The sequence below is a fragment of the Ambystoma mexicanum genome, chromosome 11 (genome assembly GCF_040938575.1).
Source record: "Ambystoma mexicanum isolate Mex_15411 chromosome 11, UKY_AmexF1_1, whole genome shotgun sequence".
NCBI classification, from domain to species: Eukaryota; Metazoa; Chordata; class Amphibia; order Caudata; family Ambystomatidae; genus Ambystoma; species Ambystoma mexicanum.
The window spans coordinates 1455274565-1455302269 of record NC_090934.1 but is presented as its reverse complement, the minus strand read 5'-3'; the positions used below and the strand labels follow the sequence as shown (position 1 = coordinate 1455302269).

General features: G+C 48.9%; 1 protein-coding gene across 2 annotated transcripts in view; it reads right to left on the bottom strand.

The window, feature by feature from the left end:
* Positions 1-27705, bottom strand: part of HACD3 (3-hydroxyacyl-CoA dehydratase 3) — a 219556-nt gene that overhangs the window by 74385 nt on the left and 117466 nt on the right. For both annotated transcript variants that reach the window (XM_069625114.1, XM_069625115.1), the window contains exon 7: positions 7728-7855. In XM_069625114.1, coding sequence (XP_069481215.1) covers positions 7728-7855 — 128 coding nt within the window. The remainder of the gene's footprint in view (positions 1-7727; positions 7856-27705) is intronic.

Sequence of the window (27705 nt, the reverse complement as noted above, 5' to 3'; positions counted from 1 at the left end):
GCCTGGTATCCCCTATGAAGCAGGCAGCCTATGTATAGGGTCTCGACCAACCAGCCATGCACATTTGTACATTATGTAATAGCGTCACTGATGACGATTTGTGCCTTCATAAAGTATTGCTTGTACCAATTTTGGCAGACCGTTCCATGGCAGCAGAGCACTTTGCTGGAACAATTTCTATTTTTGTGGAAATAAAACTTTGTTCTCCTTGCAAGAGGGGTGCTGGGCCTTTTTCCCTAGATGGTTGAATTTTTTCCTGGTGTGAACGTTGAGGGATTTCTCTAAATAACCCCTGCGGGCCCTCATTTAACACTACGCTTGTGCTATTAACTTGGGCCCTGGGTGGTTACCACCCATTTCAGCCCTTGAAACGGGTGGTTAACGCTTAAATATATTGGGTGCAATTTCTTCCTGGTTTAATTCAATAACAGGTTGTAGCCTTTCCGCGTTGTTCCCGATAGCCAGGAACAATAAGCCTAGAGCTGGTCAACAATATGTATAGCCATCTAAAATATGACAAAGTAAAACCAACCATTACTTGAGAACAAGGTTCAAATCCCAACCGGGCACCTGGAAAGGTGACGGAGGGAACACATTAGTGAGCCCTTTTAGAAACTGAGAAATTAAAGGAATTTAAAAATAAGAACACTCCTCAGATGAGCGCTTAAATATGGACAGCGCCACCAGGTAACCTTTAACGGTACCCAATTGCAGGCCCCTGTGGGCTAAAGAAAGCAAAAAAGACAGAACCACAAGAATGTCACATGAAAAAGGATCCACATTCTTAACTTTCTCCAACGGCAACGGTACAGGGACTTTGTCGCCGGCCGTCTGGCCGAAAGCAACACCTCCATCACTTCTTCAGGGAGTTCCCAATCCTTATACCTCAACATTTCAGAAGCCAAGCGTGAAGGTTGAGGGATCTGACCTCTGGATGGAGAACCTGACCCCCCCCTCCCGTGAGAGCAGATCGTCTTGGTAGGGAAGACGACGTGGAGGGCAGGGTACCACGTCCTCCTGGCCCATGCTGGAGCAATGAGGATCATCCAGGAACCGAACCTTCGTAACCTCCGCAGCACTTGTGGGATGACGGGGACTGGAGGAAACGTGTACAGCAGTGGGAATGACCACTCCACTACGAATGCGTCTCCTAAGGCTCCTCTTGGAGGAAATTCCCGCGAGCAGAACCTTTCGCACTTCCGGTTGACACTGGAGGCGAAGAGATCCACTTGAGGGGTCCCCCAAAGGGCGAAGATCTCCAGGAGAATCTCCTGAGCCAACTCGTGAGAGATCGCGCCCTGCCTGCTCAGAGCGTCCGCCGTCTCGTTTTCGACTCCGGCCAGATGAACTCCCGGGATCGGAATTTCCTGCTGGATTGCCCAGAACCAGAGCTGCATCGCCTCCCTGCACAGAGGAAGTGACCCTGCCCCCCCCTTTTTGTTGAGGTAGTGCATGGCCACTGTATTGTCCGTCAGGATCAGGACACTCTATCCTCGCACAGTCGGCAGAAAAGCCTTCAGGGCAAGCCTGATGGCCCTCAGCTCCAACAGATTGATATGGAGTCTGGACTCCGACGGAGACCAACGACCACTGTCAGTTCGTTGACATAAGCTCCCCATCCCATGAGGGAGGCGTCCGTCACGATCGTCACCTCCGACCAGGGTAGCCAAAACGGAGCCCCCTTCATCAGATTGCTTTCGAAGGCCAGCGACAGAAGGTCCTGGGCAACCGAGGGCGGCACCTGAACGGGGTCCGACATCCTGCCGGAGGACTGAGACCACCGGAGCTTGAGCGCCCATTGCAAAGATCTCATCCGCAACCTGGCCTCTGGCAACAGAAGAATGCAGGATGCCATGAGGCCGAGCAATCTCAAGAACTCGAATGCAGGGAGACTCTGGGCATGTTGGAACTTTTGCACCATCTGCTGAATGTGATGAGCCCTCACCTGGGGAGGAAAACACTGCCCCAGGGACGTGTCGAGCATTGCTCCGATGTACTGGAGCCTCTGAGTTGGCGTCAAGTGGGACTTCTGTAAGTTGAGGGAGAAGCCCAGCTTGTGGAGGGAGTGGCAGGTGACGGACAGATGATACAGGACTTGCTCGGGAGAGCGCGCCCTGATCAACCAATCGTCCAGGTAGGGGTAGATGTGAATCCCCCCTTTCCTGAGATGCGCTGCCACCACTAACATGAGCTTGGTGAAGACCCTCGGGCGGAGGTCAATCCGAACGGCAGGACCCGAAACTGAAAGTGCGAGTGGCGAACCTCAGGTACTTCTTGTGCTTTGGATGGATCGGCACATGAAAATAAGCGTCCTTGAGATCGAGAGACACCAACCAGTCCTGAAGTTGAAGGGCCTGGAGGACTTGAGAAAGAGTAACCATCTTGAACTTGTCCTTCCTGAGGAGTTTGTTCAAACCACGCAAGTCCATGATGGGTCTCAATCCCCCGTCTTTCTTTGAAATCAAAAAAGAAGGGGAATACCATCCCTTGTTCGTCTCCGCTACAGGCACCAGTTCTATGGTGCCTTTCTCCAGAAGGGCTTGAATTTCCTGCGCAAGGAGCGGATCCGGACTCTTCAAAGAGAGATTCCCTGGTGGATTGTCGTGAGGCCTCTGCCGAAAGGGAAGACAGTAACCGTGGGCTATGCAGAACCCACACATCTGAAGTAATGGCAAGCCATTCTACAAGATGCTGCGCCAGCCTTCCCCCAACCGGCGAACCATGGGACATGGCCTCATGACTGAGCTGAAGCAGCTGCGGCGTTGCCTGAGGGCAAAGAGGCAACTGCCCAAGCAGCCTTGGCACCTCGAGTACCTTGTTTTCCACCTCTGGCACTCCTACGGTGGCCCCTTTGACTAGTAGCCCCTCTCGCTTTACTAAAGGATGAGTAATAACTAAAAGGAACCTCCCCTCCATTGCTGTCCCCTAGGACGAAAAGACGGAGGTTGTCGAACTGCAGCGCTCAACGACTTTGCTGCAACTTTTGAGGTCTGCAACCTCGCAAGGCTCTCGTCAGCCTTGCTGCCAAAAAGATGTACACCATCAAAAGGCAGCCGGGCTTGCACATCAGGAGCAAACCCCGACTTCCGCAACCACGCAAACCTGCGTATTACGGTGCTCGCCGCCATGGACCGGCTGACGCAATCTGCCATGTCCAGACCCGACTGAACGGCCTCACACATGGCATCCTTGCCATCCTGTATCATAGAAAGAAAACCATCCCGTTCGTCCCCTTCGGGAATATGTTCAGCCGCTAAGGAAACCCAGTTCCACAGAGTGTGCTTGAAACATGACAAGGCACATACGGAGTTGGCTGCCTGAAGAGCCATACCCCCTGAAGAAAACACTTTCTTCGCCCAACCATCAAAACGCTTGTCGTCCCCATCAGGAGGGATGGTAGGATACAACGCCTGCTTTGCTGGGGCCGTAGCCGCCTGCACCACCAAACTCTCCGGAGTAGGATGCGTGGTCAAGTAGCAAGGGTTGCTACTGGCTGGGCGGTATTTTCACGGCAAAGACTTACCCACTGCCGGGAGACTCTCCGGAGCAGTCCAAGCCTCCGCCACCCTCCTTTGCAGAGCCAGTACCGGGTCAGTTGGTGGACCTTGGTCGAGGATATCCGCCAGGTCATCCTGCAGAAAATCTCCTGGTGGAGCAGACCACCCCAAGTACCCGGTGACCCTCGACATAAGATGCCAGTACGAGGACTTGGCATGGGTGCCAGGCTCAGGCCTACAGAACTCCACCTCCGTAGAGGTGTCCAGACCACTGACGTCATGCAGCGACTGACGCAGGTCCTCCATCTGGCTATGCCCAGAGATAATCTCGTCTGGTACTTTATCAAGAACCATCCCATCTTCAGAACCCTCATTCACCTCGAAATATAATCAAAATGGTGGAAAGTGGGCACAGAATGGGGGACAAAGACATGTTTGGCCTTGGCCAGAGCCTTTCTAGGGGGTTCCACCGTGCCACGGGGTACCTCTGACAAAACAGCCTCGAAAGGCGTTGAGGGTGTTGAGTGAAGCAGCGTCGATGTCGAGCGCGGCGCCGACAGCATCGACGGCTTCGACAGCCTGTCCTTCGACAGCCTGGGCGCCGATGGCGTCGACAACTTCCTCGGAGGCGGAGCCTCGAGAGTCCCTCGACCTCGGCACCACAGGCGTCGACGTCTTCTTCGAAGACTTCACAGGTGCACACGGTCTCGAGGGCGTCGAGGACCGGGACCTGGAACGGGCATGACTAGAACAATTCCCCTTGTCCGAACGGGACCTTTCCTGCGACTCGTGCCGCCCACCCAAGCCCGAAGGCGTACGAGCGGTCTCTCTAGTACAGTTACGCCCGATCCCACTCGGAGGCGCGGACGGACCGGTGCCCTGCGTTTCAAGAAGCGCCTATATTTTCTTACCGAAGGAAGCCCATTCCTCTGGAGTCGCATGCTTGGTGGGATAAGCAACCCACCAACGGGCGGAGTCCTCGGACGAGGACGGGGAAGGTGATCGATGACGGCGCTTCCGGGAGTGCCTCGAAGAGGCAGAGGAATGGCGGGACCCACTCCGGGACTGAGACCCCCGAGACCTACGACGACGATGCGGAGAGTCGCCCCTCGAATCGTCCGTTGAAAGCCCAGTGGACCTCGACTTCCGGGGCTTGGACACCTTACCGACCGACAGCTTCTTCTTACTCTCCTGCAAGGCCTTGGACGTAAGCAACTGGCAGTCGACACAATCATCCGTGTCGTGGGCCTCCCGTGGGCCTCCCGTGCGTGGGCCTCCCGTGCGAGTCAGTCACCGACATCTTGGACTCGCAGTCCCCACACTTCTTGAAGCCCGGACGCGGGCTGGAAGAAGAGGAAGACATCCCGATAAACTTCACAAGTAACAGGTTCGAAGAACCGAAAGAACAGAAACTCCAAAGAGTCAAGGCGTCCCGAGATCTCCGAAGCGAACACGTTCGCGGAAAAAACGGAACTGAGGCTACGGGCATCTTGCGTCTTACTTAGAACATCTGCTGACGTCGGAGGAGGTCCTCGAGGACGGCGTATCAACGTCATCGACGCAGAAAGATTTTCCGAAGCAGCACAGCTGTGGTGATTACTGTCATAGATATGGAATACGTCGGAGGACCCAATCCCCTCGAATTACGGTTACCAACCAACTCTTTACAAGTAACTTTTAAACACTTATTTTCTTTTCTAGGCAGAAGTCCCAATCCCTTGAAAGTCGTTCCCTTATTCTTGGAGCATGAGGGTTCTCAGTGGCAGAAGGGGGGGGGGTCACTAGGACTAGTGACCAACAGGCAATGTCAGAATAGGTTCTTTAGTAGTAAAAGTCAGAGTTCCTTAGGAAAACTGGGCAAACAGGAGAGTACTTCACTTTAGAGTTAGAAGAGGGTCCAGGGACTTTGCAGAAGACACCCTAGCAGGATTCTAGCAGTGGGACTGGGTGCACTGGATGAGAGGCCTCCCCATGACAGAAAACAACCCACAGCTACACAGAAATCCTAACAGGCTTAAGGTAGGTACATAACATACCCAAGCCAGCACAGTACCTCAGCATTGAAGATTTTGCAGCAGGAGAACTTCAGGGTCTGCAGCTAATACCCGGTCAGTGGATTCCTTGTCGTGGCGACTGAAAACAAGACCTCAGAAGAGACTTTGCAGCAGGGATTGATGAAGGCTCTAGGCAAGGTTTCCCGCGCGGCCGAATGCAGTTCTGCGGATTTGGCGCCTTTTCAAGGAGCACAGAAGACAGAAAATCGCGGTTGAATTCTCGTCATTTTAAAGGTCCAGCACTCTGTTGAGGAGACTTTGCGGACTCGATTCATGTCTCTGGCGATCCACCAGGATGCCCACAAAGTTTCAGTGTGATTCGGAATTCGGGAGACCGTTCACCGCACGATGGCTCGAGGTATTGGGGTATTGCAACAAAGCAAGGTCGCAGCAATGCGTGCGATGACTCAAAATGCAGGTCTTCTTGAGTCTAGTGGGTCCCATCTGGCTCTGGGTCATTGTTTTCGGAGTCCCCAGGTCGACTGGAAGGAAGGGCTACAGCAGGCTCCTGTTACACAGCAGGCTCTCCGGTCGCTGGAAATCGTCTCAGCCACCTTTCCTTCATCTTCCTCTTCGGTTTCTGTTCCAGTGGTCGACATATCTTCACCTTCCAGGTTCGCAGTATTTATAAAGGAATTACAGCACAACCTCTGCATTCTCTAGCTGCATTTTACAAGAAGGGGCGGTGCCCCCCACTGGAATGTGTCCCCATTCAGGCAAGGCGTAAAACAAAGGGCTGGGGAGTTTTGGACTCCTCCCTCACTTCCTGCTCTCAAAGACAGACTGAAGCCTGCACAGGGAGACCAGGGGACTCCCGGCGAAGACAAAAATCACACAAAGGAATTTCCCGTCCTGGATGTCAGGGGAAGGAACAAAAAACTACAAGAAACACTAAAATGGCGAAAAAAGAAGACAGGGGCAATTTTGGTAAAAATGGACACCCTTAGGTCCCTTTACTGCAGCTGTGAACACAGCCCGCGGTAAAGGTGCACCATATTAATACAAGGTATCACTGCCACCAGCCACTGAAGGCAAGCTTGTCACTGTAACTGTCACTGTAACAGAATTGTTAGTTTTAATATAAAAGGGGATACATTGTATCCCCCAGCACTCCACATAAGGTGGGGTGTGCTGGCTTCACAGAATAAAATGTAAAAGGGATCCAAAGATCCTTTCTACCCTTGGGAACTGTCGTTCACTCAAGGTCAGCACAAGAAAGGTAAAAGGGGAGCCTGTGGGCAACCCAGCAAAGAGGATAACTTTAAAAAGACACTATGGAGAGTCTTAAAAATGGCACCCCTAAAAAGAGTTAAAGATTATGTGAGTGTGGAAAAAGGTTCCCACTCGCTGATGTATTAAGGAAACATATCCCACTAGTAAAGCAAAAGGTTCTGGTGTTGACCCAGGTCAGGAAGATTTACCAGTTTTGTGCAAATCTTACCTAACACTCCCCTCTTGGAGTAGAAGGAACAGACACCTTACACCTTCTCTCTCTCTGTACTCACTCGAGATAATCATAAGGCATAATGGCTGAAAAAACTATCTGAGGGACCTTGACGTGCGAGGGATTTTGGGTATACTAAACGTCACGTTAGGGATAGTGTTACAAGCAAGCCCATGTCGACGTCCCTTTCGATCCTCGAAAGAAAGATGCAATACTCTGAAATTACCACTAGATGTCCGACTATATGCACAGCATGTGATTCTAAGCAGATTAACGAGCATCAGACATGCAGTTACTCAAAAACAGGTATGAAAAGTTAAAAGGCAAGCTATAAATACAGCAAGAACCAGAATACTTTTCATATAGTGCTTGCTGGCTACCTACTCAGCTCTAGAAACTTGATCTTACAAGGCCATTGACAACTTGGGGTATGGTGTACCAAGGCAGTGTAGAAAACACCCCTAGCATCTCACAGGGTCAGTGCGTAGCTAATCATCTCTGCACACTGTCTCTTGTACAGAACACCTCGTACAGTCACACTATACCTTTCTTACTGTTTGCCCATGCGCTACAAGCTCCTCACACTGTCCACATGCCCAGAGTACTCAAATTGTTGGTCCATGCACAAGTTCTTCTCAGTCTGACCCAATCCTGAAAGTGCCTTTCTAACTGTCCATATGCCATATGCCATATGCTCCTCGAAATGTTGGTTCATACAAAGTGTACTCGTACCTGGATCACTGAGGGAATGACTGCTGTTTTGACTAATCCCAGCAGAGGATTAATTATTTCCAGGATGGCCAGCATCTGGCAGAAGTACATCATGTCAGCCATTGTATGGAATGTGTCATAGAAGGAGTCTGCAGGAAAGGAGAGCAAAGAATTATCGTTAGTACGGATGTCCATGCATAGAGATGCACTGCTTAAAAGTACTCCACCAAAAAGCCCATAGATAAATGCACTCTGCCCATCCTCTTGGATACATACTGCATAGTTAACATTACACCTCATTCAAGTTACAGTATAGATAGAAGATTCAATGTAAAGCCATCAATGTGTGTGTGTGTGGAGGGCGCGTAAGGGGGTTAATGGGTAAGATACTAAGATAGATGCTCTTGCTCAGCAAGGTAATCAATGCCTTTTGTTTTTTTAACCGGAAAGCAGCATATTAGATTAAAATGGCACCGTTTTTATGTTTGCATTGTGTGTCCAAAAGGGACGAGTATCTTGGGCAAAGTAGGTATCTATGTATGAAAGTGGCCAGCACAGACGAACAAATTACTTCCCCCTGGTAATGTTCATTCTGATGGATGTTCCTCCGACGGATTCCTCATCTTTGATGTATCCGATATCCTGCTTGCAGCTTTGGAAACCTTTCAACAGCACAGGGTGCCGTGTGTAGTCAACTCGTGGTCCTTCGGCACCTTCCATCCCGCTTTTGGCCAGGACATAGACGCTGGTATAAATAGCATGCCCTGCGCCTGTTTCAGCTCAAGTGATTCCCCTTTTCTTGCACAGCCGCCTCGAAGATGAAACAAATACCCACACGTTGAAAGGGATGAGGATTTAATCAATGGAAAATGACCTAAGGATAGAGGGGCAGGTTAGGAGGCCGATGAAGAATCTGTGGGAGGAACATCCATCAGAAAGAACTTTAGCAGGGTTAAGTAATTTGTTCTTCCAATGGATTGTGTCCTCCCCGGGATTCCTCATCTTTGATAAGACTCCCGTAGCAGTACATAGATGGATGTAGGATCAACGTAGGCTGTGAAGAACAGCTTTGCCAAATTTACCTTCTTGGGCGAGACGCAGACTCAAGGAAGAAATGTGTTGTAAAGGTGTGCAGCGAAGACCACGTTGCAGCACTGAATCTATCCTGCAGCGGCACTGCTCTTTGAAGGGCTGAAGTTGTAGCCACTCCTCTTGCAGAATGCGCCCTTAATTTATCAGGGACATCTCCGCCACCAGGAGAGTAACACTCACAGATACATAAAACTATGCAACTGAGTCAGTTTGATTACTGTAATGTTGGGAATGCATTGGAGGGACAGGGTCTCCCTGTCCTTGTCCTGTACTTCCTTATCATGTGTGTCCTGTGTTTATTTTCTGCACAGGAGTCCAGTGGGACCCCTAGGAGTGCAGCTCATCCTCTCTTTGGTTGTGGTGAATAGAATAGAGGGCACAACAGGCATTGGACAGGAGGAGGAGCTGGCGCCATGCAAGGTTGTGCACCCATACCCCATGTACGGGGCACACCATGGACCCCCAGTGGCATGCAAATCCTAAACCTCTACCACTTCAACAGGGAGAGCCTAGCATATGTCCTCAACATGATCCAGGGAGACATTGTGAACAGGATTGGCATCTGCACAGCTATACGACCACTGGTGAAGGTCGTGTCGATCCTGCATTTCCTAGCAACAAGCACATTCATAATACTGAAAGTCAGCTGCACGGACTAGCGCAGTCAACATTCCCAAAAGTGTTGGTAGAGGTCCCGGATGTACTCCTGCTGCATGTGGGACAACACACTGCACTCCAACCACCCTGGCACAGGTGAACGCCACTAAGGCAAGATTCTACGCCATGGCAAGCTTGTCCAATGTGGTAGCTGCCCTTGATTGCACGCATGTCGAGCTGGTTGTACCCCATGCACAGTAGGAAATCTACAGGAACCGGAAGCAGTACCATTCACTGAACTTCCCGGCCACCTGTGATGCAGGTCTCATGATCACACACAGCTGTGCCCGGACCAGGCTCAACCCCATGATGCTGTCCTGCACGAACAGCGCACGAACAGCATACATGGAGGGGCACAGAGGGCAACCTACATGGGCATTGGGTGAGTAGAAGTCACAGTACACAGACTGCGGTATTGTTAGGGGTTGGGGTGGGAGATTAGTCACAATGCCAATTATTGGGCCAGGAAGTCCCCCACATACATCGGACGCCCCAACAAGATAGGCTGCTGTTCACCATAATGTGATATAAATGACCGAGCTGCAGTGACTTGGCAAACTGTGCAACCCAAACAGGCCACAGTCACACAGGACCACAGGTACCACAATTCAACAGTGCAAAATACACAGAAAGCGTGGCCTGCAATGGGGCCCAGGCATGGGTGCATAGGTGAGCAGAAACCATGTTTACAAGGTTGATAATGGCCCTAGAGGAGGTTTACATCCAACATACCACAACAAACTCCTGCACCAATGTCAAATGGCACAGTCAGCAGGAGCACCCATCACATCACACAAGTGAATCAATGAACTACATGGCGCACTGTGTGTCAGCATAGTATGCCGATCCACAGACACACACTGTGCGTGCGGAAGGACACTTGCAAGCTACAGGCCCACATCACAGAAATGTGAACCAGATACATGGGGCGCACACCGTGTCACTAAAGTGCAGAATATCACCATACATGAATGGTCTGCCAGATGAAATGACAGGCAGACCCCTCCATAGCAAAGTCTTGGGATGCCCACAACCATGGCTGCTACATATATATATATATATATATATATATATATATATATATATATATATATATATATATATATGGGTTGTGAGCATCATTATAGATGTCTGACCCCCCCCCCCTCACCTACGTAGGTGGGCCTCTCTCTGAAATAGCCCCCGGCCCTCTCAGACTTGAGCCTTCGTTCCTTCCTAATCACCCCTCTGCCGCTGAGACCTGCGGCCTGGACCCTCATGCTACTCGCAGGGTACCAGGCCCCTGCCTAGTCGACATCATGTTCACCCTCCAACCACTTCCCAGCACTACCCTACCCGTGGCTGTACACACCACCTTCGGGTCCACTCTGCCCCATCACCTTGCCAGGGACCTCCTCCCCGGCACCCCTCAGCACTTGCTGCCGGGGTCACAACAGCACTTGCCCATACGTGTACCCCCTCCCCAATCTCCTGCACATCTCTTTGCTGCACTTGCACGTCCGAATGCGACAAGGCCTAGTAGGACCACGACTGCATATGTACTGTCATTTGGCATTGCCATTTACTGCTCTTGTCCCTTCCCCATACTGCCTTGTTGCGCATGGAAAGACTATTTTGAAGTATCTGCACACAATAAAAACACCACTAATTGAAATAAACATGAAAGACCTAAATAGTACACTCCACATCCAATGGCCCATATGCAAATAGGTGTACTGTCCAGCCACATCTGACCTGTCGCGTGACCCTGAGCATTGTGGCACTGCTGGAATAATGCACCCATCCAGTGTAGCCAATTACATGCTCCCGGGTATGTTCCCCTTGCAGGCAACTCTGGATATCCACAGTGCCAATGGTTGACGACTCCCCCGAGGCATCCCCACCTCAGGAGGTGGCATACAATTGTGCCCACATTTGAACCAGGGTGGCAACTGATCACACGTTCGGCCTGTGGAAGGCATCCTTCCGATGTCTACATCGGGGGGTGCTCAGATGTAAGGGCCAGACAAAGTTGGCAAGATCGTGCTAGCATGCGCCATGTTGCACAACATATGGATACGGCATAACATACTCCTGCCTCCAGATGTGGACATAGCATACCCCCACACCCTGCGATGAGGATGATGCAGTGCCCGCTAGTGGCACACAGGAGGACACTGTGGGTCGGATCGCTTGCCAAGAGCTGAGAACTTTTTCTGAGGCGGCCTACCACTATCCCTAGCAATGCATCCATCATTGTTAATTGAACACAATAAAGACGTGCACACAATGAATAATGTTCCGATCAAGGATGCAAGTGAAAAGTATTTATATTGTTAAGTGTCAATCAAAATGTACATTTATTGGACGTCCCATCCCATCACCCACCCCAATAACACACTCAACAATCACCCACCCCAACAGTACGCATCAACACTATGACTGTCACTTTTGGGCACATTTGGGCTTGTGGTCTGGCTACTGGATCCTTGTGGTGAGGAGACTCATCGAACGAAGCCCTGGCATGCTTTCCTGGGACCCTTCAGGGGACATGTGGCAATGGAGGGCTCGGAACCTTGAGCATGTAATTAATAGTTACTCACTGTAGTGACTAACATACTTCTAGTCCATAGTCCCGTTTACTCCATACTTTATGGGCGTCCCACTTCAGGGACAGGAGACAGAACCTTTTTCACTAGAAAAAAACCTTCCCTTTAAATTTAGAGGCGCGGCCCTGGGAGCAAGCGCTCGCCTGGCTCTGCCCACCGGCACCACTGCGCAGTCCCCACTGACGCGTTGACAATTTTTAACATTGCCGAATGACACCAGTATTATTAGGGGGGAGGATGGTGGGACGTATGGAGGAAAGGGGACTAGGGACTAAGAGTATGTTAGTCACTACGGTGAGTAACTATTAATTACCCTTACGTCCCGACCCCTTTCCTCCATACTGTATGGGCGATTACAACTGAAAGTAGTCCTAGGGTGGAGAGGAGACCCTCCTTAAGAAAACAAGACTCCCTAGAACCGCTTGTCCGAAAGTCACGTCTGACCTAGAGGCGGCATCCAAATAGTAGTACATACAGAAAGCCGAAGGGGTGGCCCGGGTGGCCGCCCTGCTGATGACCTGTCACAGAACATGCCGTTGGAACGCAATGGTCGTGGCCATGGCTCGGACCGCGTGGGCATGCAAGTTAGCTGGCAATGGCATGTGCTGCCCCTCATAGGCCTCCTTGATGTCTGCAACCATCCACCTTGCTATCGGGGCCTTGGAAGCCTGATAACTGGGCCTTGACCGGCCAAAAGGTGACAAACAGGGCGTACGACTTGCGGAAGTCCATGTTCCTGTCCAGATAGTATTTTCAGAGTGCATCGGAGATCCAGACAGTGCAAGACCCTCTGAGGCTCATCCTTGGGGTCGGCGAAGAAAGTGGGTAAGACCATCTCCTCGTTAAGATGGAAAGAGGAGGCCACCTTGGGCAGGAACGCAAGGTGTGTTCGCAGGACCACCTTGTCCTTGTGAACGGTAGTGTAGGGTTCTGATGCCACCAGAGCCTGTATCTCGCTGACTCTGCAAGCAGAGGCGAGGCCCACCAGCAGAGCTGTCTTAATGGTGACCAGCCTGATGTCAGCAGATGCCATTGGCTCAAATGGTTTGTGCGCCAAGGCGCCCAACACTACATTTGAGGTCCCACACGGCGGGTAGAGTCTGTGGAGGCCCGCCAAATGTCGCTTGACCACCGGGATGGACGAGGAGAAGAATATGCCCTCAGAATTCCTGTAAGCCCCTATGGCTGACAAATAGGTGCAGCATGTGTCCACCTGTACGCCAGAGTGGGCAAGGTATGCCGAGAAGGAGAGTACATCGTTCAAAGTGCACTGGAGGGGGTGGGCAGGGGGGGGGGGGTCGATCTCCTTAGAGTCGGCCCAATGACAGAACCTAGACAATTTACTCTTATATCAGCACCCTGAATGATTTCTAGGTTAGCCTATGAAAGACTCAAGTGTTTCAGCGTGACATGCTCAGAAACCACGCTGGAAGGGCTAGCTTGTGCAGGGCGGGGTGGACTACACTGCCCCCCAGCTGTGCCAGGAGATGAGCTGGGCTCAGCGGTAGGTGAATGGGTGACCTGTCCGATAGGCTGCAAAGCTCTGAGAACCACGGTCTCTCCAGCCACCATGGAGCTATCAGAATGATGCTGAGGTGACAAGATTCCTTTATCTTGCAGATCACCCTGTGGACCAGGGGTGTGGGCGGAAAAGCCTACGCTGTAATGCCGTTCCACTGTATCTGGAATGCTTCGCCCAGTGAGATGAGGCCTTGACCCTGCCAAGAGGCGAACTGTTGGCATTTCCTGTTGTCCCAGGAGGCAAACAGATCCACTTGGGGATGCACCCATCTGAGGAAGATCTCCTTCAGTACCAGGTCGTTCAATTGCCACTCGTAATTGTCTGCTCCCAGTCTACTGAGCCTATCCGCCTCCAGGTTGGACTCCCCCAGGGGGTGGATGGCCGTGAGGTAGATGTTGTTCTCCAGTGCCAATTGTTAGGCAAGGTTTGTATGCAGTACCTTCTGGGACCACTTACCACAACTAGTACTACAGGTGTAAGCATAGCCAACCTTTGGTTTAAGCCTGTACCACACCGTTTTTGGCAGCAAGCTGAGCAGCCATACTTATCTCAAGAGGGAACGTGAGCTTGTAATGAGGTTACATAGAGGTCTACAATCCCAATCCTTCAAAAAGACTCTTAACCCAAGGTTTCTTGGTAAAACACTTATTCATTTATTATACAGTCAGTTAGAAATCATTCACTAAAAAGGAGGCAATCAGTATCACACGGAAATATACTACAGTACTTCACACTATCAGGTTCTGAGGCATTTAGACTACTTTGAAGGAGAAGCAACATTGCATTCAGAGCATTTGAAATAGGAGCAAAAAGGCATAAGTTAATAAAACGAATAATAGAGTTACTCTTAAACAGTGCACATAGTTTGAGTTCACCAGGAGCGGTTCCAATGCAATAGACAGGACAAAGTCAATGGGCTAAAGTCTTGTATAAGAAAAACGATTCTGGTAGTTTAAACGGAAAAGTCCTTGCCACGCCAAGTAGTTCATAGAAGAAAAGTTTGCATGTCGGGTCACAAGCTGACTAGGCCTGCAAGTTGCCAAAGTTCCACACACTTTCGCAGTGAGAGGCAAGTTCTCTCTTGCGGGTTTTCACAGTACCTTAGCTTGAAGAAAAAGATGCAGCTGAAGACTTCTGTTCTTGGCAGTTCCTGCAATCTCGCTGTTCCAGAGCCTCAGTCATGGGGACAAGAGGGAGGATGTTGGGGGACTCCTGCACTGCAAGGGGACTGGTCGCAAAGCTGGCAAATCTTCCATTCCGCTAGCTGTCGTCAAGCACACAAACTGGTGTCCTTCTCCTTGGCTATTCGGTTTCCTGCAGCACACTGAGGAAAATACAACCAGCTCTGAGAATGGTGTCCAGGTGGCTTATGAGTTGATTGGTCCCACCAATTCCAAGGAAGAAGTCGTCCTTTTAGGGCTTCTCTGTCGAGATGAACTTGGCGATTCGGACCTGCAGCAGGGCTTCACCGGGCAAACCAACGGTCCAGGAGTTACAGCAGCCGTCCTCTTCCAGCTCGTCTTCGGTTCTTTTGTTCCAGTGGTCGACTCTGCCTTTCAATCCAAGAGACTCGCCTTTTAAACAGTTTTCCGCCCATTAATTCCAGCTTAGCTGCCACTCACCCAGCAGGGTGGCTGTCTTTGCCGGACAGTCAGCCAGCCAATCACGCCAGAGTGCATTTGGGTCTCCTAGGAGACTAAGCACAGGGAGTTTCAGGCACCTCCCTCACTTCCTGCACACCCCAGACACTCAGGCGCCAGAGGCGGTCTACAGTCCTGAAGCCCGCCAAAAGGCGTAGGAACAAAGGGACCAAACCTGGTTTGGCACGCAGAGATAAGCTCTAGAAGGACCTTTCCAAAAAGAAATGGCGAAAAAAGAAGACCGGGACCTGTTTAAACAAAGGGGACTTAGACGCCATTTTGAAAAACATGGCTCCCGTGATTTTTAGCTACCGGTGTTCGCGGTCGGGGAAAATCATAGTAGTTAGTTGTAAAACAACTGCCGCCAGCCATATCGATAGGAAAGGGTAGCATTTGACTGCTACATGAGTTTCTAAACATAGGGGATACTAGGTAACCCCTCCAGCACTCTATTGAAAGATAGTGTGTGCTGGGTCTAGGAATTTAAAAACACTAGTAAAGTCAATTTAACTTTACATTCCCTGGGAAACAGTAGTTTATCCCAGAGAAAGTGTTTAAACCTAGAGACAGCCTAAAAGGCTTCCCTGTGTCACTGCACTGAGGGTGCTGTGTGGCACACATGAAAAGATGATGCCCATGGAGTTGTCTAAAACTCCCTAATCAAAGAACACAAGAGTAAAACACACATCAAAATACATGAGAGAGTGGGGAAAAAAAGGCTCACACTCTCTCCAGGTAAAACAAATCAAGTCCTTAAAATCCAGCAAAGTTGCTGGGGGTCTCTAAGATGAAGGGATTTGGCGCATTTATGAGAATTCTCCCTAACACCCATTCCCACATGCTGATCGGTAGGCTGCATAGTGGAGGGGACGTGGTACCCCCTGTGCATGTTGACATAGTACATGCTGGTGGAGTTGTCTGTTTGGATATGTACTATCTTGTCCCAATGAGAGGAAGAAAGGCCTTGAGAGCCAGCCAGATGGCTTTCAGCTCCAGCCAATTGATGTGGGACTACTGCAGAGTCCAGACTCCATGGACGCTGTGGCTGCCCAGAGTGGCACCCCAGCCTTCTAGGGAGGAGTCCGTAGTAATGGTGACTTGAAGGGCCGGCGCCGGAAGTGCTTGCCCTGCCACAGATTGCAGTCCGCGGTCCACATGAGGTCCGAGTGGAGAAAAGGAGGAATGCTGACCGGCTCCGCTTGGGAGCCCTTCTCCTGATTCCATGAGGCTGCGAAGTGAAGCTGTAATCTCCTCATCTTGAGTCTTGTGAGGGATACCGCCAATAGGACCGCTGCCATTATACCCAACAAGTGTTGGTATTACCAGGCCGAGGTCACTGCCTTGGTGAGGAAGTGAGTAATGGCTCTCTTGATGGCTGTGATTTTGTCCTCCAAGAGAAAGACTTTCTTGGAGCTTGTGTCCCAGATGAGGCCCAGGAAGGTCAGGCTCTGCGTAGGCTGCAGCTGAGACTTGAGGTTGATAGTGAATCCCAGGCCGTGGAGTGTGTTCATAAGTGTGGAGGAGGTATGGTGAACCACCTCTGGAGATGTGGCCCTGATGAGCCAGTCGTCCAGGTACGGGTAGACGTGGTGGCCCTGGGCCCTGAGGAGGGCGGCCACTGCATTCATTAACCTGGTAAATACCCTGGGGGCCGAGTTGAGGCCAAAGGGTAGCACCTTGTATTGGAAATGGTAGCCCATGCTCCTAAACCGCAATAAAGAACGATGCGGCTGTCAAATCAGGACGTGCAAATGCACGTCCTTCAGATCCAGGGAGCACATCCAGTCTCCCCTGTCCAGTGTGGTGGGCAGTCATAATTTCGACACCAATAATGTCGACAGTCAAAATTTCGAAAAATTAATGTCGAAAACAATAATGTCGACAAACAAAAATGTCGACATTATTTTTTTTCGACATCTATTTTTCGAAATTACAGAAATAAGAAGCATTCATCAATTACTACAGTATTAAATAAAGCATTAATCACAGGTAAGTAAAGTAAGTTATTTTCATTTTTTATTAATACAATATAATATTTAAATAGTTAATATATCACTATAACTTATTAGTTCAGTAAATAATGTTTTTACATGTAATTATTGTTTTTAAATAAAAACTTTTAGATGCATGTATCTACTTAAATAAATAAATAACTGTATACTAAGTCTAAATTTCATTTGAACATGTAATATATTAATCGACCATTTGATGGTGCTAGTGTGCTAAAAATGCATGTATACTAATAATAACAAATGTTTGTTTTGGTTTCTTACGCACGGTACGTCCGGCTACGTAAGCGTAAGCGCCATTTTTAAAGTTCACTTTCGAAAAGCTTCTCCCGCGGTCGCGTCTCAGTTAGTTCGCTGTTCCTTTTTTCGGATTTTTTCGTGTTTTCACTACTTTTTCTCGGATTTTTCATTGGATCGAACGGGTCTACTTGGATGCTTCCTGGATTCTTGGATGTACGGATTTTTTCCTTGGAGCTTAGATATGTTTTTTTCCTGTTGGTCTGGATTTTCCCCTTGGAAGCATCACTTGTTTCTGTTCATCGGAATTTCGTTTTTTTTCGGTTGGCTTTCTCGTGGTTCAATTTTATGGTATGCAGCTTTACACCAGGATTTGTGGGATTTTCTTGGAGTCTTCACCTATTTCACCGCGGAATCGTGATGATCATTAACTGTAAGTGCTTTTCAACATTTTAAATTAAATGCCAGTGAATCTAAATAAGTTTCCTTGTTTTCCATGTTGAATTTGTGTACTATTTGCATTAATTTACTGTCATAATCTCTGTATTTTTTTCGTTTTGGTGCTTGGTTTGCCAATGATATTGTTTGTGAAATACGTAATTCCTGGTGCTGTTCTTCTAATTTTAAATCCTTTAAAAAATGCCATAAATTCGGATGCTGGGTGTTGAAATTTTTATTTATGCGGCTATGCCAGCCTTCTAATGCGTTATTTGTTCTCTGTGTGTTTTCCATGGTAGCCTGGTGGCAGTTCCACAATTCTATTGGGTATTTTGGTCTGCGTCTGTTTCCACTTCTCGTTAATTGGCCTATCCAGGTGTTCTCAAAGTAGTCCAGTAAATTTGTACACTCCTCCTCATGATTTTTATAGTATTGACTTTCTATTAAATGTTCGTAAAAAGCAATGACATGATTTTCTGGTACAAAAGCTAAGGCAAAAAGTTTCTTAATGTTAAATTGAAAGCAACTGTCCTCTGTATATTTTGATCCCAAGCCTAATTTTTGTATCTTTCTCCAAACACTCTGTGTAAAATGAAAAAAACATCCCTTTACTTTAGTTTCTCTGTACACGGTAGAAAATCCCTTGATTTGAGCTGTTTCGTAATCCATGATTATTGTCTCTGGTTTCGATTCTGGTGCTGTTTCCTTAATTTTATTGTACACGATTTTGTATGTTTCCTCTGTTTTTTTTGGCATCAAAAAATATACTAGCGGTATTATTTTGTCATTTATTGTCCCATGTACTGTGTAAAATTGAAAAAACGGGTGAGGGCATACTTTAAATGTTGCATCACTGTGCCATTGTTTGCTTCGACTCAGATGCTCAAAGTTATTTGCGGTAGAGAATACCAAGATTTTGTCAGTGTTCACTGCAAGTGTGCCATGGTAAAAATTCTCTCCTCTTGCAGTTACCTTAAAAATATCCGGAATTGTTATATTTTCAAAGGACATTGGTGGTGGTGGCAGGTTTTCATTCGCATGTTTTGTTCGGTTAATTGTGCGCTGCATTAATTTTTCAGCCGGCAACTGAGCTGTTATATGGGTCGGTAACTGGCCACAAACTTCTCTTAGCACAGATCCGCTAGCTTCCCCCTGATGTTCATTTGCTTTTCTTTTCAGTTCCACCAAGGTTTTCCTGATGATTATATTAGTCTGATCAGGCATATGATTGTGTTCTTGTTTCCCTTGTACGTCTGATCCGACTGTTATTGCGCGTGCTGTACACTTATTTTTTGTATATTCCGCGCAGCGCCAGTAAATCCGTTCTTTTCTCTGTAGTTCTTTATAGAACACGTAACCATTTAAAATTAACTGCTTTCCGCCTTTTTGACTGCTTATGAATTCCACTTTGTCTTCCATTATATCACCTGAAACGATACATTTAATTATTTTTTGTGGTATTTTATACTATGTGTTTTATAGTACATTTTCTTTTCTTTTAATGTTCGTGTGTCTTACCTGTTTTGAGTATGAATAAATTGTAATCTATTGCCTGAAGTACGCTCTCACGAGATGTTCTGTCAGGTAATGACGGTTTTCCACATCCGTTACTGGTTTCCTGCTACCAAAAGAAGGTGCTTTACTCAGGAATGTCACCTATGGTGTTAACCATTTCGTAACCTACTTTTCTCTAGTGTGTTAGACGAGTGGGTGATCACCGGCGAGGGGGAGGGGAGGGGGTGTTGGGATGGTTAGTGATGTAGGGTGAGGTTGGGGGGGAACCCCCCCAATAATAAACGGTATTTTTGTTATGTTTATTTATTTCGTGTTATTGGGTACGTTTATCATTTTTTTTTACATTTTTTTTTCGGAAAATTGACTTTCTCCATTATATGCATAGGATGTCGACATTGTTTTCGACATTTTTTTTTCGACATTTTTGGTTTTCGACATTTTTTTTTCTCGACATTATGACCATAAACCGTCCAGTGTCTCTGCAATGAGTGCTGGTGTAATCATCTTGAATTTTTGCAGAGGGTTGAGGGTGGAAATGTCCAACAACTCTCAGGCCAGCCTGGTTCTTCTTCTGTATGGTGAAAATCCTGCAATAGAATCCCAATCCTTTTTGGGAGGCTGGGACTTCTTCCACTGCCTGGCTCTCGATGACCGACCGGATCTCCGCCAACAGAGTTGCTGTCCCAATCTGTGGGAGAAAGGGGAGGAGGGAGGAGAGGAAGGGACCGGTAGGTGGTAACCCGTGGAGACTACAGATAGGATCCAGAGGTCCGAAAAGTTCTGGTGCCAAAATTGCATGTGCAAGGCAAGCCTCCCCCCCCACTGCTGACACATGGACCCGAAGGGACGCGTCATGCCTTCTTTCCCTCTGAGGCTGTTGCAGAGGTCCTAGAACCCGCCAAACGCCCGCCCCTTGTCGCAGCATTGCCATGACTGGGTGTACACCTTGGGCGCAACCTTAGTAAGAATGAAGACTTTGCAATTTGCAAGCTGTTTTTCTTTTTATCTAATTCCTCATCCGTGGTGAAGTGAAAGAGGTCACTACCCTTGAATGGAAGTTCCAATATGCGTTCCTGGACATAGGGATTAAACTTGGTAGCCCGGAGCCAGGCCACCCTTTTCATTCCCGTGGCATTGCAGATGGCCTGGCCAGAGGTATCTATGTGGGCCACGGTGGACTCCATGATGTCCTGCGCTACCATCCTGGCTTCTCCTAGGCCCGCCTTGAAGCATGCTTGGCTCTGAGCCGAAAGTTCCAGGAGGAAGTCTGCTATTTCCCGCCAAAGCCTTGGGTTAAAGGCTGCCAGCATGGCATCCGAGTTGGGTTGACACAGGTGCAAAGAGGCATTGGAGTACAGCTTTTTCCCATACACCTCCAAGATCTTCTCCTCCTTGCCTAGAAGCGCCAAGGACGAGGTGGCCGAGGACGACTGAGACTTAGAGTACAGTGACGCTGCAGCGATCAACGAGGAGTGCGGCTGGGGATGAGCCGAAAGCAAGAGTGTATCCCCCTCCATCTGCCCATACTTGCCATCTAGGCACAGATTGACAGTTTGGGCTGAGTGTGGCTTGAGCCACCCCTTCTTGGCCAGGGCAACGAAATCTTAATGCATCGGAATGACTATGGGCACCGGAGGAGTGACCGGAGGGAGCAGGTCCCCGATACCATCCCGAAGGATGGCCCCCCCCATTTGAGGAGTTCGCATCAGCGATAGGAACCCTTCGAAGAACCTGTCTTCGGAGGCTAAAGAGGTGGCAGGTAATATTGACGGAGTGGCTGACGGCTGTTGGGGCCGGGGCACGTTCTGCCTGGGGTGCAGTGGATACCTGATAACTGATGGATAAACTGTAGGCCACGTACCTGGTTGATACCAGTCCCACCTTGTGACTCGTTCCTCCACCCACTCCATTCCTAGGAGTGGCATTGGACGAGTGGCCATTTTGTCGAGCTGCGTGCCACATGCCGAAGTCGTGGTGCCCGGCTCACTGGGCCCAGTGTCATCCAAGATGCTTGGCGTTGGAGCATAAGGCCTACCCTGCACCTCAGGCAGAGGCGTGGAAGGCGTATTGCCCTCGGCAGAAGTGCCGGTAGTGCTGCATACAGGCATCCCCTCGGACATAATGCTGGTACTAGGGTGTTGCCCCCTGGGTGTAACCCCAGTAAAAGAACCTTGCAGTCCCTCAGCACTGACCCCGGAAGAATCCAGAGACGCCACGGCCGTGAGCTGGACTAGCCTCAGTACGTGTGCTGGTGTGAGAACCCGAGAGGTTCCTCCCGCTCAGGCTCTCCCTTGGGAAGGAGCCAACCTTACAGGGTGCGATGGTAAATGGAGGCCTTGAGCGATGCTTGACGAAGTCCTTTAAGTCCTCCAGAGGAGACCTTTGGAAGAACTCCCTCCACCGAGCAAGCCTGTTCTTTAGTGCGCGTGGATTAAGTGCGTTGCACGCGGTACAACCTTCCCAGCCGGGGTCGAGGCCAAGGCAGCGGAGGCAAAGAGCGTAGGGATCAGATGTAGGGAAGAGACCCTCACAGGCTGGACACCTGCTGAAGCCCGCTGAGGTCGACATGCGCCGGGGAGGAGCATGGCGTCAGAGGACCAAGTACCTGATTGAAAAGAAAAGATAGAAGAAATATCCGGGGAAGAGCGCGTGGTATTACATGGCCGAAGCCAAACCCAGGAGCGCTTGTAAAATCGGCCCATTACCGTCGAAGAGGAAAAAGGGGACTGAGGAGTGGCGCCGGTGGGCTGAGTCAGGCAAGCACATGCTCCCAGGGCCGTGCCCCCGCGCACCTCTAAATTTATAGGGGAAGAATATTTTTTTCTGGTGAAAAAGGTTCCATCTTCCGTCCCTAGCAAGGGATGCCCATAAAGTATGGAGTAAAGGGGACGGGACGTAAGAGTATGTATTGCAGTTTTTACTGCATAGCCTCTGTTAGAGCATCTGCTGAGGCATATGTGGCATCAGTGTACTTGCAGACCTTCTGGCTAGGTGTGACCATGGCAGCTGTGGCATGACCCAGAGCGCGTGCCATGCGTCGGGTGCACCCCTGCATGCAGTTGCGCATTTCATGCATCTCGGTCAGTTGTTACCCTGCCATAGTGTGGATTTCCATCTGTTGCGCTCAATAAAGAACAGGAGTGACCGTATTGCCCACAGGTTGGCTTCAGGCAGTGGTGGTCAGCTATGTGGGCTTGGGGGTGTGGCTGGACCGAAGCCAGGTGTGGTGTCCCCCTCATATTGCTTGTAAGACTCCATGGCCACATCCCCTTCCTCATTGAGTCGGGCTCCTCAGTAATGTCCAACTGTGGCAGGTGACGGCAAGTATGGCACAGGGGCATGCTGGTGCATGTCGGGGCGCTGTCCTGTGGAACGTGTGCACTGTCACAACCTGTGCTGTTGTTGGACACCACAACAGTTTCTGCAGGTGGCACTGGTGCTGGCTGGGCAGCTACTGCCAAAGCCGTGGTTGGACCCGAAGCACTGCCATGCTGCCTGCGTTGGCATGCAGTGGGTCTGGCCTGTGCAGGAGTGCAGGCTTTCCTGGTGGCTGCATGTGAGGGTCCTGCCTCGTCTCTGTCAATGGAGAAGGTACCTGTTGGGGAGACAAAATGGGTTGTCACCATTTTGCCACACAGGTCGTCGGTCATGCATTCAACCCATCCCATGAAACAGGTTTTAAAAAGGCCTATCCAATCCTAAATCTACAGATGGGAGCAAGCTAGGACCATAGAAATAAGGCAGTCCTAGTGCTGTCTTGTTAAAATAAAAAGGGCTTATACTAATAAGCCTATTGCCAATCCTTACCTCTAAATACAAATAGTGTGGGAAACTATTTTGCATAAAAGAAAGAAGTGTGAAAGAAATAAATGTATCAGGATGCTCAGGCCCTTGGCCTCCTTTCCCCATGTTTTCAGCATGAGATAAGGCGGTACACTTGAGCTTAGCACACTTACTGGCTTCTCTAGCACGAGGGTGCAGTTCAAACATTACTATCAGGGCCTTTTTGTGAAGTCTCCTCTTGCAGAGGGCCTGATGCGACGAACAAACAATACATCTTTTCCTCTCAGAATGCCACAAGTACTCAATTTCTCAGGCGATTCACTTCACAAGAGCTCAGATCCGTTTTTATGCAATGTTCAATCAGTCTCCCTCCGCCGTTCTCGGACCAGTTTAATGCACTTTAACACAAACTTGCTTTATTCCAAAAGTTTTCAATTGATCTCCTTTGTTCGGGCTGGGACCAACTTTCTCTTTGTGGTCATCAACTTATTCAATTGATCACCCTCGTTCGGGCTCGGACCAATTTGCTTGGCAGTATCAACACTGAAGTCTTTCGATTGTGCACAGGATTTTGCTTGACCCGTCGCAGGACCACTTCGATGTACAGTTCTTTGCCAATCTTTCACCTTTCTCAACCCTCAGTTGGATACCTTAGAGACTTTCGAATAAGCATTCACGCGGTACTGGACCACTCTGTCAAGGGTACCATATCTTGGTTTCAAAGTTCAATCACTCATCTGTTTTGTTCAATTTGTACTCACGTTGGTTATCAGATGCGTTTCATACACTGTTCGCTTCAGCGCTCACCTTACAATGTTGCCGCTTGCAACCTTGGCTTCAACACAGACCGCTTTGTTATGTCTCCCCAACTCACTGGCTTTGTTGATTTCACTCGCGCTGCTTTGTTGTAGGAACCAAGGACAATACCACGGCGGCAAGCGATTCTCCCTGCCTTGATTATCAATGCTGGAGGGCCCCGGGTACTTCCGACACACAATCCAGGATTCTTCAGCCTGGTTTCTTGACCTTACACTTTCTATTTGACACGATATGGCATTTATAACGCGCCTATACACAAGTGTTTCAAGGCGCGACGCAGCAAGGGAGGGGGAACAGAGGGAAGACAGAAACAGCGATCCTACTAGGCCAGGTGTCATTCAGATCGTGCAAGTGCAGGTGAAGCGGGAAAAGGAAAGGTGCGGAATGGGAGGGGACAGTGCAGTACATGGGGTAACAAAATAAATAAAACAATACAAGAAGTAAGGACAGCTGGTTGCAAGTGCAAGGGTAAGTGCAGACATCAGGTGTCAAGTGCTGGTGGGGGACTGTAGAGATACAGAAAACAGTCCAAGTGCACGGGTTGCACGGGCGGCAGTGCAGATGTGTAACTGGTGGGGGTCGGGGACCTGGGCCCGAGATCGTAGGGTTTCCAGGTAACCAGTACAGTTTCAACCAGTAGTTCAGCAGGGGAGAGGTGAGAAAGCAAAAGCAAAGAGGAAAGTTTTGAGGTGCTTCCAGAACCAGAGATGGTTCTCCAAGTTTTAGGGAGGCAGGGAGGCTGTTCCAGAGGATGGCCCCAGCCAAGGAAAGAGATCTACCACCAACTCGTTGCTTGGAGAAGCAACTGACCTTGAGGGAGTTGGAGGCGGATGAGCGAAGAGCTCGAGAAGGAAGATATTTAGGAAGAGAGAGTTGAAGGTATTGAGACCCCAGCCCCCAGAAGGCCTGGTGGACACTGCAGAGAGTTTTAAACTTAATCCTCGCAGCCACTGGGAGCCAGTGTAGAGATTTCAGTCCTGGAGAGATACGATCCCTGGGCTCAAGGCCAAGGACAAGTCTGGCAGTCCCATTCTGGATGAGTTGCAGAGGGCAGAGAGTGTAAGCAGGCACATTTAGAAGGACGCTGTTGCAATAGTCCAGCCTAGAGAGAACCAGAGCTCTGGAGACCGTGAGCTTCTGGAGGTAGGAGAAGGAGGGAAGATTACCTCTGAGGAGGTGCAGCTGGTAGTGAGACTTTTTAGAGACGTCGAGATGTGGGGAGAGAAGGAGAGTGTGTATTCGAAGATGACCTCGAGGTTTTTAGCCTCGCAGCTGGGAGCCGGAAGAGGGCCAAGAGAGGCCGGCCAGAGAGTGACAGAAAAGGAGGGAGTGGGTATGCCGATGAGGAGAATCTCTGTCTTATTGGCATTAAGGCAGAGGTCATTGGCGGCACACCACTCCTGGATAGCAGACTCGAGGGTTCTTGAAAGAAACAGTTCCTCATCGAAAATGTCAAGGGCACTTCGCTCCTTGCAATCCCCTTCCGTTTTTACCGTCTTTCTCCTCATGTTAAACTGCCATCTTGGAGCTGCTGCTACCTCACGTGCTTTGCCTTCCTCAGAGTGTGCTCTGCCTTTAAGAGGGGTGTGTCTGTCATTTACTGCCTGACTCTGTGGGACATGTCAGGTATGCAGCTCAGGCGTTAGTCCGTTTTCTGAAAGAGGAGTATAGGAGTGCAGAGACAGGTTAAGTAAAGGTCTGAAAGTAGTAGGATTATAAATAAAAATGTATCAACAAAGGGTAGTGTTCAGTATTACAATCAGTCTTATGGTGCAATCGGGCGGTCGTCACAAGGCCACTTGGGACAGAAGAAAGCAAAAGAATCCAAAGCTGTGTATTGCTACACAGCAAGCCCAGATGCACTCAAATAGGGGAAAAGATATCCCTCTATTTCTATTTGAATTCATTAAACATTTGACACCAAAAAAGGCATAAATTCTACGATGTACAAACACCGTGTAAATTTCTCTTATTTACAACAGAAAGGGTCATTTAGAACATTTGGCAGTATTATTAAGAATAAAATATAAGCATAGATGTCAAACCAATAGAACAATCAGCACGAAAACACTAGAGCTGACTTATGGATTTTAATCTTCTGAGTCCAACAAGTCGTAAATTAGTAAGCAAACAGTAGTACAATCAGTGTCCCCTATTTACACATGGAAAGGGCACTTGTAGGTGTTCCATATAACAAAGGTGAGAACAACAAGCGTTGACAAAAAACCGCTTGTATGGAGCAACACAATTGTGAATCTGTACAATAGCTACAGTACAAACAAACTCTAGATGCATGGATTTGATCATTCAACAGTTCGTAAATGAAGTCTCGTATTCAGGTGTAACCAGAATAGGACCGACGCGTTTCGGTTCAAGGAACCATCTTCAGGGAATAGACTTCATTTTTCATTTTCATAAATATTAGATTCTAGCACAGTCTCTGTGGGGTAGGAAAGAAAGAAGATATTGCAATAGAACTCTCTGGTTTAGATGAAGCCAATTAACATAGTGAGACAAATCAAAGTCACTAACCTTGCTGATACAAGGGCCAGGAAACAAAAAAGTAATCCAGTCAAGAAGCAACGGATAGCCAAAAAACCACAGTATGCTGGGGTATCTATGGAGGTAAAGACAAATGCCAAGCTATTTAGACCACCAAAAACGGGCAATCAGTCCATAGTGGAGAGATAGAGAGATTAGACTATAAGTACAGACGGCAAATAATGCCAGACTACGAAAAGCAATTAGGCATTAGCCCGTGAGAACACCTCACCTCTGTGGATGAGGGTTGGCTTCTGCTGAGCGATCGCCATGATTAATCACTTGCCGCACCGTGGGGGCACCCCGTAGTTCCTTTGAACTACGGTTGTTGCCCCCACACACGTGTTATTTTAACCCCTTGACTGGGTTTTATGTTTGACACGTATTGCTCCTCTCCTAATGACCATTTGGTAACCAACAGCTGATACGTGCAGCCCTGTCTCCGGACTGCTCGAGACCGCCCCGTCTCTTTCAGTTTGTTACTCTTGTTTACTGTTGTTTCGCCTTGACAACGCTGCACTCGTTTGTGCCCAAACCAAGATGGACGTCGCTTTGGTGCACTCGCGCGCATGTGCGGCGTTACCAAGACGATGCTTTAGTTTGGGAAGCTCAGTCACTTTGCTCGCACAGCAGCGGCGAGATGATCATTGCGTGTTCGCATTGGAAGGTATGCATTGTCGTTTCCCTGAAACCAGTCACACTTTGTAATAACTTGGTCCACTTTGCTCGCTTGGTTGAGACTTTAGTACTACATTATTGTACCCGCTTTTTTCATACGCCTTGGACTTAAGTGTACAGCTAATCCTTACCTGTATGTGTTTCTGCACTTGTGCAGTGTTCTAAAGCCTCCAATTCCTCTTCCACATGCGGTTTACTTGTATTTGTTCTCATGGGCTAATGCCTAATTGCTTTTCGTAGTCTGGCATTATTTGCCGTCTGTACTTATATTCTAATCTCTCTATCTCTCCACTATGGACTGATTGCCCGTTTTTGGTGGTCTAAATAGCTTGGCTTTTGTCCTTACCTCCATAGATACCCCAGCATACTGTGGTTTTTTGGCTATCCGTTGCTTCTTGACTGGATTACTTTTTTGTTTCCTGGCCCTTGTATCAGCAAGGTTAGTGTCTTTGATTCGTCTCACTATGTTAATTGGCTTCA